Source organism: Peromyscus californicus, unplaced genomic scaffold (assembly GCF_007827085.1).
Source record: "Peromyscus californicus insignis strain IS unplaced genomic scaffold, ASM782708v3 Scaffold_23__1_contigs__length_62951481, whole genome shotgun sequence".
NCBI classification, from domain to species: Eukaryota; Metazoa; Chordata; class Mammalia; order Rodentia; family Cricetidae; genus Peromyscus; species Peromyscus californicus.
The window spans coordinates 44,084,277-44,110,015 of NW_026294534.1; the positions used below are offsets into that span (position 1 = coordinate 44,084,277).

Below are 25,739 nucleotides of genomic sequence, written 5' to 3' on the forward strand. Positions count from 1 at the left end.
ATGCTGCCCCTCATCTATGATGGAGGTCTGACTCACTTGTTTTTGTGCAGGTGTTGTACAGATAACTACAGATACTGTGAGATCATGGGTGTCCAGAAGATACCTCCACTCTTAAACTCTTTCTGTCCTCTCTTCCATATGTTACTTGAGCATTAGGGCATGGGGAGTTGATGCAGAAGTCTTATTATTCATGAATTCTCAGTATTTTGACCAGTTAGGAACTTCTGCATTAACTGCTGCCTACTGCAAAAATAAGCTTTCTCTGATCAAGGCAAAGAGTAGCACTTATCTATGGATATAATTGTAAATATTTAGAAGATAGTTTGACAATATGACTATTTAGCAAAACAACAACAGTAGGTTCCCACCTAGGGCCTATGACCTCTGCAGTCATGGGCTTTTGGCCAGGTTTATAGTACCAGGCATGAGTTATCTCCTGTGGAACACACCTAAATCTAATCAGAAAGTGATTGGTTATACCCATAACCTTCATGTCAATATTGCATCAGTGGGCACATCTGTAGCATGAATTTCTAAAAGGTCTTATTAATAAAAACAAACCCAGAGCCAGGTATTGGGGTGAATGCTAATTGATCAGGGAGACAGAACAGGCCACAGCTAACCTCACCTTGCCAACTTCTCAGCCGATCCTGTTTCTTCAAACAGGAGGCCTCTGAGTCGTCACCTGAATGGATCTCAGCTGAATTGCTGATGAAAGCCTAAAAGTTTAAAAGGCTCTAGCTCTGGTCCTCATGCCGTATATACCTTTCTGCCTCCTGCCATCACTTCTTGGGATTAAAGGTGTGTGTCACCATGCCTGGCTGTTTCCGGTGTGGCTTTGAACTCACAGAGATCCAGATGGATCTCTGCCTCTGTAATGCTAGGATTAAAGGCGTGTGTGCTACCATTTTCTGGCCTCTGTGTCTGTCTAGTGGCTGTTCTGTTCTCTGACCCCAGATAAGTTTATTAGGGTGCACAATATATTGGGGAACACAATATCACCACACACATCTTATCTGGCAGGTCCCAGAACTAGATAAGACCATTGATGACACTTCTTCCCCATTCCAGAAGCCTGCATAGAATGTCCCATCACCATGCAAGCTAGCCAGTAGGGAGGGAGTGTCCTAGTCAGTTCCAATTGATTTCTTGAAGTCCTGCAACCAAAGTGTCTTAAGTGAGAGCATCTTACAATCTAGTTACATTGAGCAACCAAGAACAATGGCAATATTCTGTATTGTTGTGGGAGCCACTGGGACCTCCCAGAGCAATAACTCAAAAAGAGGCATCCCATATGTTGTACTGAAATTTACACTTAAAAACCTATGTCTTTTGAGAGCAGCATTATTCACCCATGAAGAGTACCTCTATACATACTCCTTTTTTTTTTTTTTTAAATTAGCTTATGTAGCAGTGGGTTCTCATAAGGCTTACAACCTTAGTTTTGGCTAACCCATCTCCTTTCTCTCCTCCATCCCTACTTACACCTTTGAGCTTCAACATCAATTAGCTTTGGCTTCATTTCTTTCATTATGAGCCCTATGGTCTATCTGTCCCACAGAAGGATGGTATAGTGATGATGTGATGGTTTAGGTAGTATTGCAAGACAGAACGTGGGGTTCTCCCTCTCTGAATACGTCCTTTCGGAGACTGCCTTTACTTTCTGGTGGCCCTGGTAGCCACACTGAAATGAACTGGGGTTCCTACACCCAATCCTATGATTTTGTTCTGCTCTCAGAGAAAAAAAAAAGCTGTAAGAAATGAGAAATCACCTCCAGTGGCTTCTTCTTACAAAGCATTCCTTAAAAATCTATCTTCTCTATTACACCATTGAGTATTATGAATTTATCCAGGATCTAGTTGTCTATGAGAGGGTTAGATACTCAAAGTTTATTGGTACATGGAAGGAAAAGCTCTCTTCTGATTGGGCAATTTTGTTAAAATTCAAAATTTGGATGGGAATCATAATGGTGTATTTTAAATATTCAGCCTTGCTAAATAGTGAGTTTTGTCTGTCCAACTGAGTCTTTGGCGTTCCTCAGTAAAATTCTCCTACACACTTCCTACTAGCTAAGGATCTAAGTTTATTGCAATAAACCAATTGTGGTTCTATTTTGATTGTATTTCCTTATTTTCAGCTGCACGCTTTAGGACTGGAACATCATGGAAGTCGTTGGATGGTGGCCCTTTTTCTCTCTGCTGCACGTCGTTTGCTTTTTTCTTCACTACTGGAACATACTTTCTACTTAATGTCAAGCCAGCTGAGAGTACCAGTTGTCCAGTTCAGCTCCTGCTTTGTCACACAGATTTGTTGCCTCATTGAGCTCTTGGGGGGATGATCATTGATCTTAGGTTGTTTCTATCTTTGCCTTTTCAGGACAGAGTTAACACATGAAAGACTATGAGTGTGATGTGTTGTTGGCCATCATTTCATGTGTTATTAACTTCTATAGTTCTTCATGGACAGTTTAATGGTAGAATAGAAAGGGTTTGCTGCCTATTTAAAAAATACATTGACCCTTCTCTGGAAGGATTTTTCTACAAACATGCAAAAATACCTTAAGATTGATAGTTTTTTTTCCCCCTTGAAAAACACAGTTGTTCTAACTTTAAAGTAAAAAAAAAAAAAAAAAAAAAAAAAAGGAGTGCTAAAACAAAACTAAAAATAAATGATAACATAGGAATGGAGGTTTATGTTATAATCCATGAGCAAGGATCAGGTTTTATCATCAGCATCACACATACATACACACACACACACACACACACACACACACACACACACACACACACACATGCCAAATTAAAAAAAATTAAGGCTTTTGGATAACACTTCAGGTCATCATTAAAGTAATACAGTAAGATTTGGAAATGTACTTACTTTTTAAGGTAGCAAAGGACATTAGAATCAAGATTAGGAAAACATCAATCCACAGCTCTTCATGCATGTGACTTCTATCATATTAGTTTAGATCCCTACAATTTTCTATGAAAACACTGAAAATCATTAAAGGTTTCAGTGTATCTCTAGCATCTAACAGGAACTTAGTATCTATAACAGAGTGAATATCTTATAATGTTATGTATTACATAATCTCCTAAAAACATGGGAATTTCTGCTCACCAAAGAAGTTATGAGAGACCAAAACCATACTAAGAATACTTTATTGTCATTATTATTAAATGTATTGAATAGACACTTTAAAGGGAATGTACTGTCCACCTGGTGAAATAGAATGTGTTCATTATGACAAAGAAGTGAGAAGGTGACACATTGAAACCAAGGATACTTCTCAGATACTACAGCATCTTAACTTATATGTACCATAGGTTTTCTATAAGCTTTCTACTAAACAACGGGGACTGAACATTGTGAGTTTGACAAACTGATATGCCAGACATTCTTTAAAAAGTGAAAATACTAGCATCTTGGAATGATTTCCATCCCCGGTCCAATTTCTGCCCACTGGAAAAAATTGCACTGCTTTCCTTTTTCAAAAGGGCATACAAAAAACTTCTTCCCATTATTAGGTCCAATCTTCAGCACAGTTCTCATAATGGAGCGCTTGCCATGTCTGCAGAATGGGAAGGATAAGTCTGCCCACTAAGGGAGAAGAAGACAGAAGACAGGGTATAAGGAATGCATGAGGTTACGATGGGAACAGACAGTCTGATGTGATACTACTGATTTCACTGCTGTGACTATAATGTGACAATTATGAAATAGATGTGAACTCTGAGTTGCTGTACTTTTTGTTTTTGTTTGTTTTGTTTTGTTTGAGACAGGGCTTCTCTGTGTAGCTTTCGAGCCTATCCTGGACCTCACTCTGTAGACCAGGCTGGCCTCGAACTCACAGAGATCTCCTGCCTCCGCCTCCCAAGTGCTGGAATTAAAGGCGTGCACCACCACCGCCCGGCAGTTGCTGCACTTTTTAAACGTCAGATTCTATAAGAAGCATTTTATTTATAAATTTGCTTGAATCACACATTAAGTTGTCCTAATATCAAACTTGACTTTATCTGAAAGCATATAAAAAGCTCCTCCCTTTATTCAGAGTAACTGAGAACTATCAGAACCTTGATATTAAGCTATCACCAGTGTCCTGGCTATGTATCTGTTCTAGTTAAAATATTATCAAATATTTGTTATAACTGTAATACTACATCCCATTAGCCTCCTAGAAAAAGGAAGACCCCAGCAGGTACTTGCCCAGACTAAATTAAGCAAAAGCCACTCTAGCCTTAGTATTTGGTCTCAAGAGAGGAATGAAGGAGGCTGTGGAAGTATCAGCATTATAAAATTACTAACATCATTTTCCCATTACATTTAAAATGCCTCTTCAGGAAATCTACGAATCTAGTATGATAGAAGCATATCTTAGGTGTAGGACCTAAAATCATCGAATTTAACCTGGAAATGTCCTTAAGAAAGTTCGCACACAAGACAGACAGACCGGTGTCTTAATTCCCAATAAGACGAACCAGAAATGTTCTGCTTCAGCACAGACACGGATCAACATTTTCCCTTTTCTACTAGATGTCATAAGGAGTATAACTAGGGAAAATGTGTGTCTTTAAACACCAGAATAACATTATCAGAATGTTGGGAATGGTACACTGAGGAAAACAGACAGGGAGACGGGCTGAAGGGACACACATTCCTGTCTCCTGGACCAGATACGAAGATTCACCTGGGGCTGGATTATCACAGGCTGTCATTCCTATCTCCTCTACACCCCCCCCCCACCCCCAGGTTACACTTATAGTAGAATTCACTAAGTTTATTGTAAACCCAAGGCGATTATTGCCATGCATGCTGACTTTTCTCATGTACTCTATCTAATGCACAAGTCATGGGATTTTAAAGAATTCTTATTTAGTATTTCTTAGTGACTTAATGCCTGTCTGCCTTCCTTCATTCCTGCCTTCCTTCCTTTCTTCTTTTTTGCTATAGGGTTTCACAATCCAGGCTAGTCTGGAATTCATTATACTAGTCTTGTCTCAAACTCAAGACCCTCTTGTTTCAACTTACACAGTATTTGGAATACAGATGTGAATCACCACATCTGGCCTCAGTACTTTCCTACCTATCATTATGAACCAAGAGCAACATTGATACACTTGTGATTACAAATATGAAACTCTTTATTAATCCAATAGCTATTCTATCATTAATATCATTTGCTGAACAATACTATTTATTTTAAGTGATTCAACACCCATGCTTTACACTGAATACTAATATGGACATTTAAAATGGAAAGGTAAAGCCAGGTAGAGTAGTGTGGTAATGTAATCCTAGAACTTGGGCAGTTCCTGTCTCAAATAAAGAAATAAATAAGCAAGTAATTAAGTAAGTAAATAAATGAATGTATAAGTAAAGCTGCAAGCACTGATATTTGTCACACTACAATAAACAAAATTCACTTGAGGTACAGTAAGCATGGGAAATTTTACACATACTTGAAAAGATCCGCACTGTGCATCGCTGGGTAGAGGACAGGCATAAAACTGCCTCCCCTTGTTGTCTCCATTCTTCCTCACAACTCGGAGAACACATGGGCGGTGGTGCTTCTTACACCGAGGGGTGCCAGCATGTACAGAGTGAGCATCATCCGTTGTATGGGTTTGGAGTTCACTGTAATGACAGGTCACACAACAACGGTCGCCTAGCAGCACTAAAAGGGTCACTCATACCAACCCGCCCCATCCATTTAGTTTTCCACCTATAGAAGGCAACTCTAGGTTATTATGCTCTTAATGGTTTTTCAGGCAATTCTAATTGATTTTGAAACTCACTATATGTTAAAGGCACAAACCTTAAATTTCCAGAAAAAAAAAAAAAAAAGGTGAATTTCTATGTGGTCTATTGGATTTTCTTAAGTTTTCACTTCTGATATTCTATTTTTCTCCTTACCATATATTATAGCATATACACTCACTTTTATTTCCTCTAAGATATTCTCAAGTCTACCTGGACCCTATCTCACAAAGCAAGCTGGGATACAATCATCTCTAATTATTTTCTCATCTGCGGAAATTCTCATTGCACTGAGGAGGCCATCTTGAGACCTTCTATTGTCCACTTCAAAACAATTTTCTATGCCTTTCTTTGATCAAGATTACTATGTTAGTCACAATAACATTTTCGTAAGAAACAAGCAGCTTGGAAGAGCAGAAATGTGCATTTTCCAAAGCTTAGCAGAGGGGACTGGCATCTCTGTACAATTAAAACCCAGAATGTTTGGAGGTCGTGCCTGTACACCGTGAACAAAGACCAGGAGGTGATCTTGTCCTTCAGCTATATATGCAATTTCTTCTTTGGAAAAAAAAAAGTTTCATTATAATTTTTAAGTTTCCATATCTTGTATGTTGTACGTAACACATATAAAGTGACCAGTTCAGAATAAAAGTGATCACGGCAATGAAAGAAGAACACGGGAATTTACATAAGTTGTAGATGATGTACTGAGCATGGGCAAAGTGGGTTCCAGCCTCAGCGCCAAAAGATAACAGATGCAACCACTGTAACAAGACCAGAACCTCTTCATAACATCCATGTTTTCAAAAATTCTTTTCACAGTAAAATAGTCTGCTTTCCACATGGTGGGAAATTTCTAACAATAACAACAACAATAACTGTCTTTAATACCTAAAAATTAGGAGTATTTTCCTTTTTCCATGGCTTCCAAGACTAAATTTTGCAGTATTTGTTTCTATAATGATACTTCAAGCAGCGTACCTAATTGAAATGTTCAGAGGATATGATGGTTCACTTGTGGTGAAATGGACTTAAACTTTATAAAAGATATGATTAAACATATTACTTTAAAAATATCTGCTGGCATAGATATGGATGTTCATATAGCAGCTATGTGTGATATGAAAGTAGCTAGAGGCCTCACTATGAACAGCTTTATCATTAAATATTATTATCATTAAATATTTCGCCACTATTAAATATTATTAAATAGTTTTATCGCTAAATATTGCACCAGTATGATTTTGTTGTTTCTCTCTTCAGAGTGGCCAGTAGGTGATACTAATATTTTAGAATGATGGCTTACACCAAATCAGGAATAGGAAAGCCTGAAGGGCCAGGCTTTTGTTCCCCACACCCTCCCTTGCCACAACAGCCCCGATAGGCAATTTAAATCTATAACGTCCAGAGAAGCTAAGAATCCATACAGCTGCAGAGAAGTCAAGAGATGTCAAAACAGAAGGGATGCCACAAATAGTATTAAATTTAAGGGAGAAAGAAAATGAGGTTAAGGGTATTAGCAGACATAAACAGAAAGGTGCTTATTGAAATGTGCACACATAAATACACAGTTTGTATGTACTTCTGATGGCCCTGGTGGTTCAGGCTTGAAATTCCAGTTTTTGAGAAGAATGAGACAAGAGGTTTGTTTGTTCAAGGCCAGCCAGGTCAGTTTAGCAAGAGCCTGTCTTAAGGAAAGAAGGAAGGGAGCTTACTTAGCACACACCTACTGTGAGAGGGGCCTTAAATACAGCACCCAGAACAGAAGAAGAACAATAAAACTGTTTTATGCATGATTTTTAAAGTGCTGCCTTTGGTAGCATTTAGTCTAACATTTCCTAATTCACTTGCTGTAAGTTTTAACTCAAAATTTCACAGACCTAAGGAGAGATTTCAATTTTTTTCCTATGAAGCTTTTCTGAGGTACAGAAGCAGGGGATAGGACTCAAGAAGCTCTGGGCCTTGCCTCTTCTTCATTTTGTCTTGCATTCTGTGTCTTCCATTCTGTGTCGTCTTTGGCATGAAGCTGGCTGTATGTTCTATCCTTCGTACCTAGAATCTGTTCCACTGACTAGCAACATTAGCATCACCCAGGGGCTCCTCAGACACACAGAACTACTCGCCCCTCCTCCAAATCCCTTTGGGGTGGCATCTGCTTGCTAACAAGGCTCCCAGGTGATTCATATGCACATTAAGTTGTGAAGTGTGGAGTTAATGTAACCAAGCTCCTCCTGCCACCTGCATTGATCACATCAGCTCTAAATATGCACAAGCTAACTTCTGTTTTATGATGGAAAACATTATCTGGGCTAATTAAGTGTTCTGCTTAATCGAGGATATCTCGGTTTCTCTTTGTTTCAATCATTATTTAGAAACTTTCTAAAGTGGAGCAGAGCATTTTATAGGTAAATTTAGCATAAAGAACAGTTGAATTTTATTGTGGCAATGAGGCTCATCATTTGAATATTAATTTATAAACAGCATAGTAATATGGTAGACCAGGATTTGGCAATATCTTTTCAGACTCATCATTTGAATATTGATTTATAAATGGCATAATAATATAGTAGACCAGGAATTGGCGAAACCTTTTCAGACATGTATTTTAAGCTTGTGAGTCTGTGAAAACTACTCAATTTCATTGTTTTTTAATACAAAAATAACTAAACAAATGGAAATGAAACATCACACAAACAGGTGTCTGTTGAATCTGGCCTTGCTGGCTGTAGTTTGCTGGAGTAGGCATCATCAGGATCATGGACAATGCTGGAAGCGTAACAAGTTCCCCCAAAATAATAAAAAGATAAAATTGCTGTCTGGCATGTGTAAAATGCATGGGTTCTATTCTTAGTACCTTAAAAATAAAGAGACTAACCATAAAGAAATCAGACACAGATTAAAAATTGTCCTTGTAGCCGGGCAGCAGTAATGCACACCTTTAATCCCAGCACTCGGGAGGCAGAGCCAGGCGGATCTCTGTGAATTCGAGGCCAGCCTGGTCTACAGAGCGAGATCCAGGACAGGTACTAAAACAACACAGAGAAACCCTGTCTTGATAAACCAAAAAAAAAAAAAAAAAAAAAAAAATTATCCTTGTGATGGAAAACTGTTATACTATCCATCATTAATTTAAGTTATTGATTTATATATTGAATGATTTATTATAATAAAAATACTGCTTGGAAATAATTTTTGAATTAACCAGTCCAACTAAATGCAGATTTGATAACCCAATATTATTTCAAAGATGAAAGTAAACAGAAATTAAATGAGTGAGGTAACTGAGAACTCCAAGAGGTGAAACAGAAACACGCAAAGCATTAGATAGACCTTCCAAACAACTAATGGGAGCAGACATGGGAAAAGTGGGGATGACTTCAAAGGTGTCCTTTTACTCTCCCATGCGACCCTTTGTGTGATATTCCAGCTAGAACACATGCTTTCTTTGAAAATGTATCACCATGTTTCTCCTGTGTTTATAGTAATTGGATCAAAGATATAAAACTGGTTTTAGAAGCTAATCCTTAACTGCTTAAAAATAGGTTCGATGATCTGATTTAGCATCTGGTAACTGGATAACATTCAAGTATATTTAGAGACCAACCCAAAAATAAGCATGCAACAGCATGGCAAAGAGATCGCTAATTAAGGGAACAAAAGTCAAATTAATTACCCTATGATTATTAAAGAAAATAAACTGGCTATAAATTCTGAGTGGACCACCTGTTTTAACCGTGTTTTGTGGCAAGCCTCTGTGAGGCATCTTGTCCACGAGAGGAACACTCTAGCTGCCAGACAAGGAGTAAAATGAAATAAATGACAGTAATTTGCAATTTCTTCCTTGTAGAGTAGCTGGGTGTGGAAGGGCTGCTGGGTGAACTCATTTCATCACATGACATTTACTGTGCTGGTTGATCTGGACTGATTGTGAGGTTTCTTCCTGATGCTCTTCTATTCAACACACACACACACACACACACACACACACACGGCTATAACATTTCTAAGCCATGCTGTGCACTGTGATTAATCATATGATTCTACTGTTAATAACTTATGAAGAAATCATTTAAATTTAAGGTTACATTAATTTTTTTTTTAAATCCTTAATTCACTAGTTAAATTGTCTGGTGGTTTTATGTTGTTTGTTTTGTTTTGCATGAAAGAAAAAAAAATAATATGCCAGGATATTTCATCTGGGCACAATGAATGGCACATTATTTTAAAGCAATCATTTTCACTTCATTCCAGTTACGCCACTGAAGAGAAAAACTGCTGATAAGCTATTTTCTTCTACAGGACAGCCTCCCAACATAGACTGTAGCTCCTACCCAATTTCTGTCATGAGGCACCAATTAGGGCTAGAGGGAAAAGTTGCATTTAGCTAGTAAGCTAAAAGTTCAGACCTCCATAGCTTAATTCCAATATATCACGAGCAGCAGTTATATCAGTCAAGTTAAGTGATTATGAACAAAATATTTTGCAAAAAAAAAATCCGTTTTTCAAATCATCGGGATTAACTCATGATAGAAGATTTTGAGGTAGGATAAAAAGTTATAGATAAATGCACATACTAGGCAAAAGCTGTCTGAGAATTGTTATGAAATAAGCTTTAAGAATTCACAGAGTTTGGATTAGGAGTTTCCACCAGGCAGTCCATCATCCCACTGCCCACAGGTAGAATCCCCCCATCAATAAGCACAGATAAAGGGACACGGACAAATCCAAATTCCCCTGAGATGACTCTAGGTTCCATGGTAACTGTCTTCCATGGGTAAGAAAAGACATGCAGGGGGAAAAAGACATTATTTGCTTTATTTTAATCTGTATTTAAAATGCTACGAAGGATCAGTGAGATGGCTCAGCGGGCAAGTGTTCGATGCCAGTCTGAAAACCTGAGCACGGTTCCTAGAACCTGCAGGGTGGAAGGAGAGAACAGACTCCAGCACATTGTCTTCTCACCTCCACACACCACCCTGCTTCAAATACATTAATAATTTTTTTAAAAATCAAAATGCTATGTATAAGTAAAGCAACTGATTCGTGGTGAAGCAATTTGGGGAAAAAATTGTGGAAAGATGTTGTTCTCTGACAGATGCTTATGGGACTGTGATAGGAAGCCTAGGTAAGGAGAGGGAATGAGGTCAATATGGAGGTCTACAGCCCAGCTAACAATTGGGGATCTTCTCCTGGCCATGTAGCTGGAAGTTTCATAAAACACCACTGGTGTGTGTAGTACTTTGCAGGAACTGTAACTTTCATTTCAGATACAAAAACAGCATGGATGCTCTCTGGGAATTTTTGGTTAAAATAGCAAAAAAAAGAAAAAAAAGAAAATCCCACATGACCAGATACAACTACTTTTTTTTTTTTTTTTAAACAGAAATGCAGGCAAAGGTATCTTGGGTTTTTCTCTTTTAAAATAGAGGGCACACACGAAACTTCTGTATATGATGGTTTCCCTCAGAACTTTGCTTCACTGGGAAGAAATGCTTGGGCCCCAGTAGACAACAGTGCTCCTCACAAGGCTTGGACTTCTCCATGGTGAAGCAGAAGCAGGTATACAGTAGAAGGCAATGCTCAACTTTTGGTCTTTACTCAGGCTAGTGGCATGAAGGCTAATAATTTCTCTCAATGATTGACAAGTTCTAACTCCCAATCAGGCACATGACATGAGGGAGAGAGCTGGGACCCTACAGTGTCGTGTACGATTAGATTGACAGTAAGGTTGGGTGAAGGTAATGCATTTTCAACTTATGAAAGGCTTACTGGGATACAGCTACCTTGGCAACCAAGGAATAAAATCTATACATAAAACATCAGCAGATAATTGGTATGATTGTGGGTGTTTTAAATAGTTTTCTATATATTTTCTGATATTTTCCAAATATGTCATACTGAACATATGGTTATATTCAGGAAAAGATGAAAAAAAAATACTTGTTAGAGTCACAGGAAAATCTGTTCCCTTTCTTTCCTTTTCTAACATCGATTAGCTAGAGAAAGAAAAGCAAGCAAATTATTATAATAATTTTTCAGTGCTTATGTTACTAAAAGCAATTTAACTTTCATAGCAATGGATGGATTTTCTGTCTTCTTAGAACTGGGTGCAGTACAAATGCCTTACTGATCTTAAAAATACTTCAAACAATAACAACAAAAACTTAACGCAAATACTGTGAAGACCAAAGTTAGAAACATCATACCTGTTAGAAAGTCCAAAGTTGTAATGTTTAAGGTCTGCTTCTGAAGAGTGAGCTGTCTTCAATTTTTTATGTGCTGAACTAAATAATTTAGACTGGGCACACACTGTAGGTGATATGTTTACCTTGTTGGATGGCTGAGTTATAGACTTTGTTCCTTCTTTGGAGGGGTGCTGTAGATCACTACAGCATGCATCTGTAGGAGGAAGGTTTGGAAATTCCCCACCTCTTATCTGGTTTGGGCTTTTCTTTCTGGCCAAAGCACTGGATTTATTACTGAAATCAGTCAAGACAAGGGTCGTACTTCCAAATGCAGTTTTTCGGTTGATCTTCACTTCTGTATGGGTGTTCTCAAAGTTATTACACGGGTACTTCACTAAATTGCTAAAGTCAATGGGATGCTCTCCATACTTGAGCATGGAATCTGGAAAAAGATAAGTAATTCTACAGTATTCTAGAAATATCATATACCGACTATTTGAAATAGAATTGATTTAAAATTTTAGTTATTACACTAAGCAAGTATACACAACCATGTTACTAAGCTCACTTGGACAAGTTACAGTTGGGTTATCATCGGCTTAGGAAATAAAATATCAACAACGTATAGGAACCAAAAGATGGTGCTAGCAAGGATTTGTATGTGCTTTCTTATGTTTAAATATCCAAAGACTATTAAGCTATCAGTTCTGTTAATATTAGGAGAAGCAATTAGCATTGGTAATTAACAATGATATCCCAGAAGGCCTCAAGCTCTGCAGCTAGAGACTAATGTATGGTCAGGAATATTCATGATTGACAGGACCAAATGAAAAGTTTACTTAAGATTAGTAAAGAAGAATTATAGACACTCGATGCTGATGAGAATATGTTTCAAGAAATATTGTGGAATTTTGGAATCAGCATTATGACATGATCTGTATTATGCTTATGGCATGTATCTTCCTATTAACAAGAAAGAGTTGATAAGATATATAAAGGCATTTCAGAATGCTGACATAAATGTAGAAAACTAAGACAGGTTTTCCAAGCTTCTATTTCGGGTGACTGATAGCGAAGGAGGTGGAGTCCCTCCTGCGACTTAGCAAAGCTGTTGGAGGGGTGATGCCCGCCTCACAGGCCCAGGGAACAAAACACAATACAGCCGCTAACACAATGCAGGGGTCCTTAAGTCAAGAACGAACTTTCTCATCTCTAATTGGGGAAAGAAATAACACTTTGAGAACACAATGGGAGCCCCATCAGTGAGATGGCTCTTAATCACAGGTTTCCTCTGAGGTTTTACATTCTCTGAACGCGGGAGATTGGGAGCTATAAAGAGTTATTTTGAAGGATTTCAATGAAATCAGTACAATTGTCTGGGTAAAGATTTTAATAACAAGGGGTAGGAAGGAGAAAGAAGAGAAAAAATTCAGCCTTTTCCAATTCCACCTGCAAAGATATTCGTACAGAATTCTTCCCTTTCAATTTATGAAACACTCGGGCTGAATAACAAACCGGAAAGTTGCTGAAATCTGCATAAAACAAAGCTTTATTGAATAATTCATTAGAAACAGTAGAGAACAGATGTGATCATCTCAGGGTTTGAGATACAAAGGCACATACTGTTTTAGGAAAAGCATGTTTCCCCTCCCTGTCTTTTTTTTTCTTTATTTTAATATTTTCAACAGACTATCAGCCTAGCTTACATAAAAAGGCTGGCAATTCCCCCTAAACATCTGAGAAAGAAAGCATTTCAGTTGGCTATGGAGTGTCAAGGTGGAGCAGAATATATACCTGACTATACAATGCATCCGCTTGCAAACTTTAGGAACTCAAAATAAAATGTCAGTCTTACCCACAGGCCTTGCAGTCAAGCAAGCATCACAGGCCTTAGCAGAGGGTCTGTTTATGAGGGTACAGACCGCACAGGACCACTGTTCTTCACACTTCCTAGCCACAGAGTCCGTAAGACAGTCTTCTCTCCTTGAAGTCCAGCTGATTACAGCTTCTCTCGTTAGCAGTTTGCTGTAAAATAAATTTTTAAATCAATCACTTATATTCTTAATGCTTTATTCTCACCCATTCTGGATATTTTAGGAACTGTTGTAGAAACATTGGTACCCCAATTCCGTTTATTATTATTTAGAGGTCATTAGTGATAGATACGAAAACCATATCCTAAGCCCTACTGCATGCTGCTAAATTCTAAAATAAGTATTTTGTATTTATAAAATGTATAAAAGTACCGTGTTTAAAAAAACAAACAAGCTAACTAAAAGCGTTTGCTATAACCAGTAGGAAGTATTTTGCGAATATTTTAAATAGTACTTTCCAAAGCAAATATTATTTATTCAATTAAATCAGAAACAGAAAAGGTTATGCTATAAACAGAGTATTAAAAAAATGAAATCGAGGACATGCCCTTGAAAGAGTGCAAAGCAGAGTATGCAGGAGGGTTTGGAGCTAGGAAAGGGAAGGGAGAAATGATATAATTAGACTATAATCCCAAAAACAAAAATGAAAAATATAATTACATTAAAATCTCAAAAACAAACACAAAAAATGAAAAAAAAAGGGAATGAGAAAAGCTTTACATGACTTCATGTTTCCAGAAAAGAAAATTCTAGAAATTCTAGGTTTTTAATAGTATTTGCTAAGAAATATGTTGATTGCTTAATCCTATAATGATGAAATGATTTATGTGTTAGTTCTCACAAACCCTTTTTACATCTACCAAGTCATCACTCTTAGACATGTAGTCAATAGGTTAAGAAACAAATGATAAAGATAAACCCGACTTTTAGTGACGAACGTAAATCATGATTCTCTACCCAGAAAACACTGGCCACTACTGAGTGACAAGAAAGTGCCCTTCTAAAGCTCTAATACTGTTCCTGTGCCAGGTACCTCCTGCAGTTAAGCAGTACCATGGCAGCACCACTGATTCCAAGCGTTGTTAACACCCAGAACAGCTCTTGCATAAAAACCTACGCAGCTTAATTCTTTTCAGAGCATGGGTTCTATGACTCTCAAAGGGAGCCTTAACTTTTGTAACTTCTTGCTCCTTCTATACAAACACACCAGCCCTTACATCCAGGCTTGTTTGATAAAATAATGAATAGCCCAAGGAAATCTGAAAGTAAGCTACATCTCATCATGATTCCTCTATCTTTACCTTGACTTCTAACACTTAGTATCAAATATGTGTATGGAACTGTAACCCTACAGAATTGATTTACCTGACCTAACTCCTGGCCATGACATACTCTGAAAGACAGCAAGCTGCATTTGTTCAGAGTTGAACACAATGTAAGTGACCCTCAGATTCCCAGTGTGCCCCAAGGGTTTAGTTTATCATCATCATCTTCTCCTATTGTAATCATAAGAGGATGTACATAACTTCATCTAGGGGCTTTTCTCTTCGCTGCTGTTGCTCCATGCCTTCATTGCCCAGTAATAAATTCTCCCTATCTCTCCATGGATATGTGACAAGAATTCACACCTCCCACGCTGTAGGAGACTGAAGAAGGGTCTCCCAAAGACACCAGGTCATATAATACCGGAGAACTGAAAATATTGATTTAGAAAGAGTCTTTTGCAGGGGAAGTTAAGGATATTGACCTAGGAAGTACTGTCCTGATAAGAGGGGAAAGGCAGACTTGACACACAGAAAAGGAGAGGGTACTGGTGATGCAGAGCCAGAGACTGCAGTGACATGACCCCTTGTCAAGGAATGCTGGCAGCCATTAGAGGCTCCAAGAAGCAAGGGGTGGATCCGAGCCCGGACCGTCAGAAGGAAGGCACACTTGTCAGTACTTTATTTTGGCAGGATGAAATTCCTCAAGCTTTTGGCATCCCAACTTGAGTGAAGGAATTTCTCCTGCTTTATGCTGAAAGTGTGGTAATTTGTCATAAAACCCACATGATGGTAGTATGAACAAAACCCAAGCCCCCCCTAGTCTGGAACCTGTCTTTGTTTCAGTAAAGCATTGTCATTTCAGCATTTTCATAACATAACAGGACAAAACTCTACCCTTCACCCTAACATGTCCTGACACCCAGTCCATCAGCAAATCCTAAACTTAATCTTCTGCAGCTTGGTACGTGCTTCTAACAGTGTAAGGTGGAGAAGCTGGGGAAATGGAGGCATTAAGACCAGCTGCTTGCCCGGAGCACACTGTGACAGCAATGGATATCTGGGCCACCAGTCCTGAGGCTCCGGTTCCTATAGCTTTCAGCTAAGCCTAGGAACTACCCCAATATTCATTTGACTATATGGCCCCTTTAGCCTATATTTTGTACATGGCAACTGCAATCAATCCCCAAAGAAGCTTATCATAGCAAGACTAAGTCACCATAGGGTTTCTTCATGTCTTCTAAATGCCCTCAAGTTGTTCCACCCTCCTGACAGGCGAGACCCACGGTAATAACTTGCTTGTAGATCACACTAAGTTCTCAGTAACCTGCAACCAATTACAAGCACTTTCTATTCTAGATAGAAAGCTATGGTGAGCGCGCTATGGATGTGTCCTTCCTTACACAGGAACGAAACACCTGAACACTCACTCGCCTGTGTGAGTCTCTAAATAAATGAGCTGTTTCCTCCCTGTCTTCCCCACATTCTGGTTCCCTTCTAGAGGTGATGAATCCCTACTTCTATCCACACTAAGCTTAGAAAGATGACCTTGTCCTTTCTTCCCGGATAGATCTGCTGCCGCCTCTAGAGCTCCCTTGTCACTAAAATAAATGCAGTCCTCCCCAGCACCTTCACCACTGTGCTTTAACCACGTGACGTACCGATTTCCCACCTCACTACCTGAGAACTCTGAGGGGTGTGTGATATTCTGCCTTGCATTCCCAGAGGCTGCATATAATAAGAAAGTAAATAATACATCATAAAAACTGAAAAGCAAAACTTTATAAGACTATGAAAGAGTCAGTTTCACCTAATATAGTCACATATGTAGGTTCTGCTGACTGTATACTAAGAGCCAATAATAAATGATATCAGCATTTAAAAGGGGATGTGATCAACAGAAATCAGAACAATTGGGAAGGCTTCATGAGAGTTAATGGGGTTGGGAGATTTTTGTGAGCAGAGAACCATTTGGATCATTGCTCTTGATCTACACAGGTTTCTTTAAGTCGTCTTGAAATGACTCTCCCCATCGGCTTCTCTCTCTTTGCGGGGTTCTCCAGCACCTGGGGATTGAACATGCGACCTAAGCATTGCTAGGTGAGTGTGCTACCACCAAGCTCTAACCCCAAATCTTGAAGTAACTCTAAATTAAAACAAAAAAAAATTTAGTTAATATAAAAAGTGCCCAGATATTTAGTAGAAATAAAGACTGTATTTATTCACAGAAATCTTAAAAATGGGGCAAGGAGTATTGGTTTTCAAACTTTAAAAGCTATACATGTATTTATCTTGTGTGAATGATTCTCCAAGGTCTTAAACTGAAGGCCAGTATATAAAACAAGATCAGCATGGGATGGAGGAGAGGGCTCTATCTACCTCAAGATCCAGCTATACTACTCCTGGGCATATATGCAAAGGATGCTCCACCATACCACAAGGACACTTGCTCAACAATGTTCATAGCAGCTTTATTCAAAATAGCCAGAACCTGGAAAACAACCTGGATGTCCCTCAACCAAAGAATGGATAAAGAAAATGTAGTGCATTTAGGCAACGGTGTATAACTCAGCTGTTAGAAACAACGGCATCAGGAAATTTGCAGGCAAATGGATGGAACTAGAAAAGATCAGCCTGACTGAGGTAACCCAGACCCAGAAAGACAAACATGATATGTTTTCACTTATAAGTGGATATTGGCTGTAAAGGAAAAAATAACCATGCTACAATTCACAGACCCAGAGAAGCTAAGTAATAATGAGGGCTCAAGGGGGGAATACTTGGATCTCTCAGGGAAGAGAAAATAGAATAGACTTTGAGGGTGGACTGGGGGCATGCAGGGAAGGATCAGGTGGAGGTGCCAGACAGGGAGAATACTGGAAAACAGGGGGGCATTATAGGACGAGCTAGAAACCTAGTGCAATGGAAACTCCCAGGAATCTACGAGGGTGACCCTAGAAAAGACTCCTAGCAATAGGGGACACAGAGCCTGAACTGGCCATCTCCGATAACCAGAGAAGACTTCCAGTGGAGGGATTGGGACACCAACTCACTCCCGTAACCTTCGACCTACAGTTTGTCCTGCCTACAAGATGTGCTGGGGTAAAGGTGGCACAGAAAGTGTGGGAGTGGCCAACCAATGACTGGTCCAACCTGAGACCTATTCCACAAGAGTGAGCCCACCCCCCGACACTGCCTGGAGCACCAGGACCCAAAGGCTGGATAGACCAGAGACCTAAGATAGAACCAAACACGAATAGAGAAAAAAAAATGTCAGTATAATGATGCCTAATGATAGTTTGCTATACTCCAATTGTCCAATTTGCTATACTCCAATACTCAAGAGAGGCTTCATTCAGCAACTGGTGGAAACAGATGTAGAAATCCACAGCCAAACGTTAGGCAGAACTTGGGGAATCTGGCAGAAGAGAGGAAGGAAGAATGGTAAGGAGTCAGAGGTGTCAAGGACCCCACAAGAAAACACACAGAATCAACTAACCTGGGCTCATAGGGGCTCACAGAGACTGAACCGACAACCAGGGAGTCTGCATGGGACTGACCTAGGCATTCTGCATATATGTTACAGTTGTATTACTTGGTCTTATGGGACTCCTAACAGTCGGAGCAGAGAGTGTCTCTAACTCTTTTGCCAGCTTTTGGGACCCTATTTCTCATACTGGGTTGCCTTGTCCAGCCTTAATGTGAGGGGAGTCTATGTCTTAGTCTTACTGCAACTTGATATGCCATGTTTGGTAGACATCCATGGGAGGCCTGCCCTTTTCTGAATAGAAACAGAGGAGTGGATGGGGGAGGGGCTGGGAGGAGAGGAAGGAAGGGAAACTGAAATCAGGATGTATAAAAAAAAGTCATTAAAAATAAATTAATTAATTAAAAATACAGGATTAGGGTGGGATGGAGGAGAGGGATTACACAGCCCATGACAGTTCTAATTCAGCAGAGCTAACAAGTAAATCTAAATCTCTTTCAGGAACTCTATGAGTCTTTAAGCCTCATCTCCAAACACTTTGGAATTGACAAATATCTTGTTTATATGGTTAAATATCTTTTACTGACTACTTGGAAGAAAAGAGGAAAACTTTCAATCTCAAAAGCTGGAAGGAGCTATAGATGTAGACAAACACAGAACATTAATCATTTATTCAACAGACAAATACAGTGAAGATTTTCTATGAACTAAATACTGTGTTAAGTGCATGTTAAGTACTGTGTCAAATACACATATAACTGTCCCATGAAAAATGAAATCAGAAACCCACACAACCAATACAATTAGCTGTCTGATGACAGTTCCTATAGTAAAACAGGCAGACAGGAGGAGATATAAGATACTTGGGAGGCAGAGTAGGAGTTATACAGAAATAGAACACAGAAGGAAAAAGAGCAAGCCAGTGGATGTGGATATATTTATGAAAACATAAGGCGTGCCTCTATGCTCTCCACAGAATAATGGCGCACCCTCCTCCTCGGGTTTTGCACAGCTCAGTAAGGCCTATTTCTTCCTATTTGCAATCACATCATTTTGTCTGCTCCCACTCAAAAGCAATAGGTCACCAAAGCTCAGGTCTCGGTTCATTTCTGCTTCTAGTCTCACTGAGCTGAGCATTTTATGCTTCACCTAAAAATCCCACGCTGGTAACCCTCGGCCATTACCCATCTTGTCATGTGGCCCATGAAATGTCCCGGGCACTCTACTGACACCTCGTTCAAAAATCTAACTTATTCTATCCCAACTTTCCCAATGCCAAAATTTCTAAGATTTGGTTTGGAGTTCTTTGCAATCATTCTTCAAATGAGACCCGTCACAATTCTTATTAACTTGAAAAACAAATAATTCTGGTTCTAGGTCTAATGTGTTGACTCTGGGTCTGACAATCATTTTCACCCATGCCTTGGCAATCATTTTTCATACATGTTTTCAATCTCTTTGTTCTGTGGTAACTACGTGCGATCAGTAGTCTGGCAGTCCTTCAGTTACATGTTCAGATTATTAGCCACTGGAGAGATAATCTGAATTATCTTACCATAGTTGAACAGACTGAGGGTTTTCTTTCTGACAGTGAGGACAGAAATATGTCATCCTGCTGTTCTCCCCTAAGCGACACACAGTAATTTTGCAGTGGCACCGGCCACAGTTGGGACGCTGATAAACCGTATAGTGTTTAGAAATGGTAGATCCTGCTTTATGACACTAAAAAAAGGAAAATACATAAAATTAGTCTGTTATGCTCAAGTCTGTTGTTATGGGGAAGAGAGCTATATTCGGAAAATTGAGTCATCTCTGCAAATGTCAAAAATTTGTACATAGTTCCATATAATTTTTCATCAAAGTAAAAGGTATTGACAAAATTTAGTAATGTCTATCAAATAAGATTTGTATGAAATAATTGAGTCATTATGTTTTAACTTATTAGTATTCCAAGCTGCTCTCTGCTTTATCCTCTTATCTAAATGATATATAAAAGTTCTATATTTTAAAATCTCTTTTATGCTTTTAAGGCTTTCTTAATTAAACATAATTACATGGTTGTAAGAAAAGGGCTAGATTAGCTTCAAATCTGATTGCTTTTAGAACAAGGAAGCTACTCACTCAGTTTCAACGGCCAAAAAAAGTTATTTTTAGGGGATAAAATTTAACAAGAGCATTTTCTTTGTTGGCCTGATAAAGGACTTTTTTTTTCTGAACTCTAAAGATTTGCTAGAAAAGAAAATAAAAACTCAAATACTATCCTAACAGAGAATATGCTCTATTTTGGTGTAAGTTTTGTTTCAAAAGACGTTTTGATTTTTCTGCCATAGTTTTATTCTATACTCAGTGTTGAAAGTTCCTACAGAGAGAATATCTTTGGTTTCTACCAGCAGTATGAAAACATAAAAATTCAGAAATATGACTGACTGTATATGGGCTGAAACTACACAAACAACATATACCACTTTCAGCATGGTAGTGAAATGCCCAATTTGCTGTGGGCAAAATGGACTGTTTTCTATAGTCATTTTTCTCTGGCAGAATAAATGGGCACAGGTCATTGTAAAATTGCCACTATTACTGAAGGTAGTCATGGGCTGTAAGAGGTTCATTAATACTTTAGGTCAATTAATGAAGACCATTATAACCCCTTCATCTCTGAGCACAGTAAAAACACACAGTTTGAAATGTGGTGGGAAAACAGGCTTAGGTATTACCCACTGTTTAAAAGACGAACCACTTTTACTGAGGTTTATATGAACATTATACAACTTGCTAACTAACATGTCAATGAGTACTTATTATGTTATCCCTAGAACAGCTTTTGTTGTGAGACAGAAATATAATCTCTTGTTAGATTTTAAAGAACCTAAATTATCTAAATAACCTAAACCACACATAATCATGGGCAAAACCTGAATGAACCCAAGTCTATTTATCCCTAAGTATTAAGTCTGTGCTTTATATGTCCAGATATAATAAGAATTCAAGTAAAATACTAACGTAGCTGCTATCTAAATTAGTATAAACATAACTAAATACATTCAGAGTGAGGCATGGTGAGATTAAATTATGACCTAAAATTTTAAGATACTAATGGCCCTTTTAAGATGTCACTCTTGCTCCCTGAAACTCTTCACTCTCACCACTAGAGGGCGACCCGCAGCTTTAACACCCTGGTAAAGTCAAAAGAGGAGACCACTGGTGTAATGAACGCATGGTTGAAAATATTCTTTCTTACCCTATAAAAGAGAATGCTGAAATCGCGGATCATCTTCACAAGGTGGTGGATCTGCTCCTCTGATAGCTGACACACCTTAACGGCAAAACAATATTTCATAATTTATTCGTGACTGTAACAAAACCTCAACAATTCTTTTACAGAGAATTAACAACAGATTTAAAATGCATGCCCATTCTCTCTATCATTCTCTCTTACTAACTCAAATGTTAGAGATCAAAACTGGGATCTCACATGCTAGACAAGCCATCTCCCAGACCCTTGGTTCTCTTCTAGAAAACATTCTCCAAAGAAGCCTACGTGATTTTTCCAAAGCTCATTTTTGTCAAGATCCTATTTCAGTATTGCTGCATTGAACTAAGTTGTTTTAAGTGTTGAAAAGCAGAACCTAACCTAATATTATCATTAACTAGTTTCTCTTAAATTTTAATTACTAATGATTTGGATTTTACCCAAAGCAGCGAGAGAAGCTATACGCACAAAAAAAAGAGGTGTATGTGGACTTGTATAAAAAACAGATTACAGAACACGCTCTACTTAGTAGAAACAGTTTGAATTTAGTTAACAGGAACAAATGTGGGCAAGAGCCCTAAGTACTGACTTCCGCCCTAGAAACAAATGGATGGATGGATGCTGCCATCCCCATCTCTCCCATCTCAGAACCCTACTCAGTTAATCACTATTCACAATACCCCTCTCTCAACACCCCTATCAACTAATCCTGCCTCCTAGAAAAATAAGAGCTCAAGTCTCTCCAGCTGGAGAACAAAACAACAAAGCTGAATCCATTCCTTGTCCTGGTATCCCATTCGAAAAGTCTAATGCTTTTCCCTTCACGCCAATCTAAGCTAATTGAACAAGGACTGTGAATTTTGTGTCTTCTGCTCTCTGCTCATTCATTCTTTAGTCTCTGCTACCTGAATTTCATCCTTACTCACCAAAAGTTTTTTTTTCTATTATTCATAGCTATAAATTAGAATCCACGCATGTGGTGTAGAGTATATATTTAATATGCCAGATAGGGGAAAAATGGTAAGCCTAATTTATTTATTCATACATACCACAAATATGTATAAAGCTAGGCACTGTGCGATTTCCCTATTTCAGTGAAACATCACTTACTCTCCTTAGGGGTGACATTCTAGCTGGAGAAGCAACACTTTTTTTTTTTTTAGCATTAAGTGTAATGAGTAAAATATCTTTGAAAGTAAAACCAACACAAGGTATGGGGAAAATAAAATCAAAGCAAGCTAAGAATAACAGAGGGTAGGAATTGAGACACCACAGTTCTAACTCTTAAAGCCAAGACTTAAGAGATGCCTGGAGTATGTAGAGATATGTCGCTAAGCACAGCTTTCTGTTTCACACTGGATCCTTACGTATTTAAAAACAAGTTGGAAACAAATTTGGAAATACTTATACTTTAACAGCTGGATGGAGACCACTGTCAAAGAGAGCTTCATTTTTGATGATGTTCCCTACACCAGGCAGCACTTTCTGATCCAGTACCACATCGCAGAGCATCCGACCTTTCTGCTTTTTAACTTCACTTTCTGCTCTCGAGAAACTGAACTTTGGTGAACACACGTCCAGTTCTTCCATCATTCTTATTCTCTGTTTGCTTTCCGTTGAATTTCTACAGAAAGAGGTATATAGAGAACACATTAATCATAAGTCTGCCTTCTAAGTTTAGAGTCATTAACTGGGCTTTGATACAAATGCAAACACTTATGGCATATGAATTCTTTGGGTGAACAGTTGTTGGAATACATCGCTGGCTGGTTAGAGGTCACAGTCCGCCATAAGCCTAGCAGTTTTTTTCTCTAAGCTCAGCAATATGGAACCCCCTCCCTCTCCAGCAAAGCTTCTTGCTTTTGACCTGCCCTTATCTGGAGAATGTCCCTGGGCCTGGAGGGCTGACCTTATCCGAAAGCTGTCTCTAAACCAGATGCCTGTTTCTAAACTAGATGCCCGATTCATCTTTAGCTTGACCCTTGGCACAGAACCCTGCTAAGAAGACTTGTTCTAAGGAGCTCTGCCAGAGGACCCTACTGCCACATACTAAGCCTTGTGATAGGAGTGTGCCACTTAATTCAAATTAGGGCTCGTCCCGAGGTTCCCCAATCCTATATATTCCTTATGCTCTGGAATAAAGTTGAGCTGATTCACCGAAGTCTGTCTCCTGGAGGGCTGTCTCCGTTCATGCTCATGGGCCGCATAAAAAGCTTTCTGTCATTCCTTCTGTCTCTTTTCCCTCTTAACCTGGTGGCCAACGGTCAACAGAGCAAGAGGAACCCCACAAACAGTGATGACCCGAATATCTGAAGATTCCTTTACAATGACATTTTGTGGATTATAACGTGTTTGTAAACTAACATGTGTGATGTGGAAATCAAACTGCAGATCCCTGCTATGCTGTTTGGCAGCTAAAGCACAAAGTGCCCTTCTCAGAATCTTTATTCTTGGTGCTAAAATTTTAACATCTCTGCTAGTTCTTCTGTTATTTAACCAAAAAATAAAACAAACAACAAAAAAAAGTCAAGTCCAGTTACAAAAACAACTCTACTCCTTGTCCTGGCATCTTATTTTTATTTTTTATTAAATAGTTAAAAATTCCTTTTTTTTTTTTTTACCTGAGTTCTACTGAAGAGTCAAAGAAACAGATCAAGTCACTGGTGAGCTGCACTTGGAGAGTTGGAGAATCCCCACCTCTGTTTTCAGACTCACGTGGGTTAATCAAGATGGAGCCTTTCATCCCAAAATGAATCCTGAAACAGAGCCAGTCCATTTTTGAGTATTAGAAGCATATCGTGCGTTGCGTTAATTGCTTTTTGAAAATTATAAACAAACTAATGTTACACAGGATAGTTACTTTTAAAGAGGGGGAAGAGATAGCTAAACTGCTAAAATCACTTCCTAGAGAAACTGTAAAGGTTCCAACACTTAGCCCAAAAGAACATAACTGTTTTTCCCCCCCGAGTCAGATAAAATACCTTTGTTCACAAAACAGTCTAGCATTTTTCCACATTTACTTATTCAAAAGCATAAACCTAAAAAAATTGATTATGTTTTGTTTATATAGTCTACAAAGCCACGAACATTCAGATTCCTTAGCTTAGCTACAGTGAATTGGAAGATTTGTAAAACAAGGTCTACAGTTTAATATACACCTCGCTACCCCTCTGTCTGAGCTAAGCATTGAGACATTTCACACACACACACACACACACACACACACACACACACACACACACACACAGATTTGTGATAGACATATATGGAGGGAGGATGCGTCAAAAACTTGTCCAATTCCTTTCATTTTTCATTTACTTTATATATATCGGGAAGAATGGATTTATAAATATTTACAGTTAACTTCAAAGCTACAATGGAGTGATGAAAAATTCATAACCTTTCAGATTTTGTAGAATTGATTAGCTTGTCCAGTTAAAAAGAAGTGATTTTTGTGAGACCTCTGATGAAGATCAAAAATTATCCTCAAGATGAAATGCTGTGTTCTGCCTTTCAAATGTTTCCTTACAGCTTTGTTGAGTTAATAAATACGGTTCTTTTGGCAGCAAGTGTTACTGCTGTGCGCTTCTAATTCCAAAGCACCGCGTTACAGTATTGTACAAGGTTAACAAGTCTAACTTTTAAAATGTGGGTTTTAAACTCTGTGTGCCCTACTATCAATCATAAATGAATTTTACATGCCCCATAGTTCTTGACAGGAAAAATGGGTACCTGTAAGTACTTCATAATTTAGCTTATGGAGGTTCAGCCCCAGTGAAAGGTGTACAACTGTCATGCCCAGAAGCCATCATATCTAAAATCTTTTCAGCTGCACGGATCATAAAGTGGATTCTAAATCACTTTCCATAATGAAACCACATCCACATCAAACACCTCAAAGGTTAAGACCCAAGTCG

The 25,739-nt window shown here is 38.6% G+C and overlaps 1 protein-coding gene across 1 annotated transcript in view; it reads right to left on the reverse strand.

Annotated features, from left to right (window-relative positions):
• Positions 1-3,149: 3,149 nt before the first annotated feature.
• Neil3 (nei like DNA glycosylase 3) overlaps positions 3,150-25,739 on the reverse strand; it is a 54,759-nt gene continuing 32,169 nt past the window's right edge. Inside the window, exons 3-10 of the mRNA XM_052752798.1 lie at positions 24,444-24,578; positions 23,233-23,446; positions 21,811-21,885; positions 20,125-20,291; positions 13,802-13,971; positions 11,968-12,388; positions 5,464-5,638; positions 3,150-3,604 (exon numbers count right to left, since the gene is read on the reverse strand). Of these exons, the coding sequence (XP_052608758.1) occupies positions 3,422-3,604; positions 5,464-5,638; positions 11,968-12,388; positions 13,802-13,971; positions 20,125-20,291; positions 21,811-21,885; positions 23,233-23,446; positions 24,444-24,578 (1,540 nt within the window). The 3' untranslated portion in view covers positions 3,150-3,421. The remainder of the gene's footprint in view (positions 3,605-5,463; positions 5,639-11,967; positions 12,389-13,801; positions 13,972-20,124; positions 20,292-21,810; positions 21,886-23,232; positions 23,447-24,443; positions 24,579-25,739) is intronic.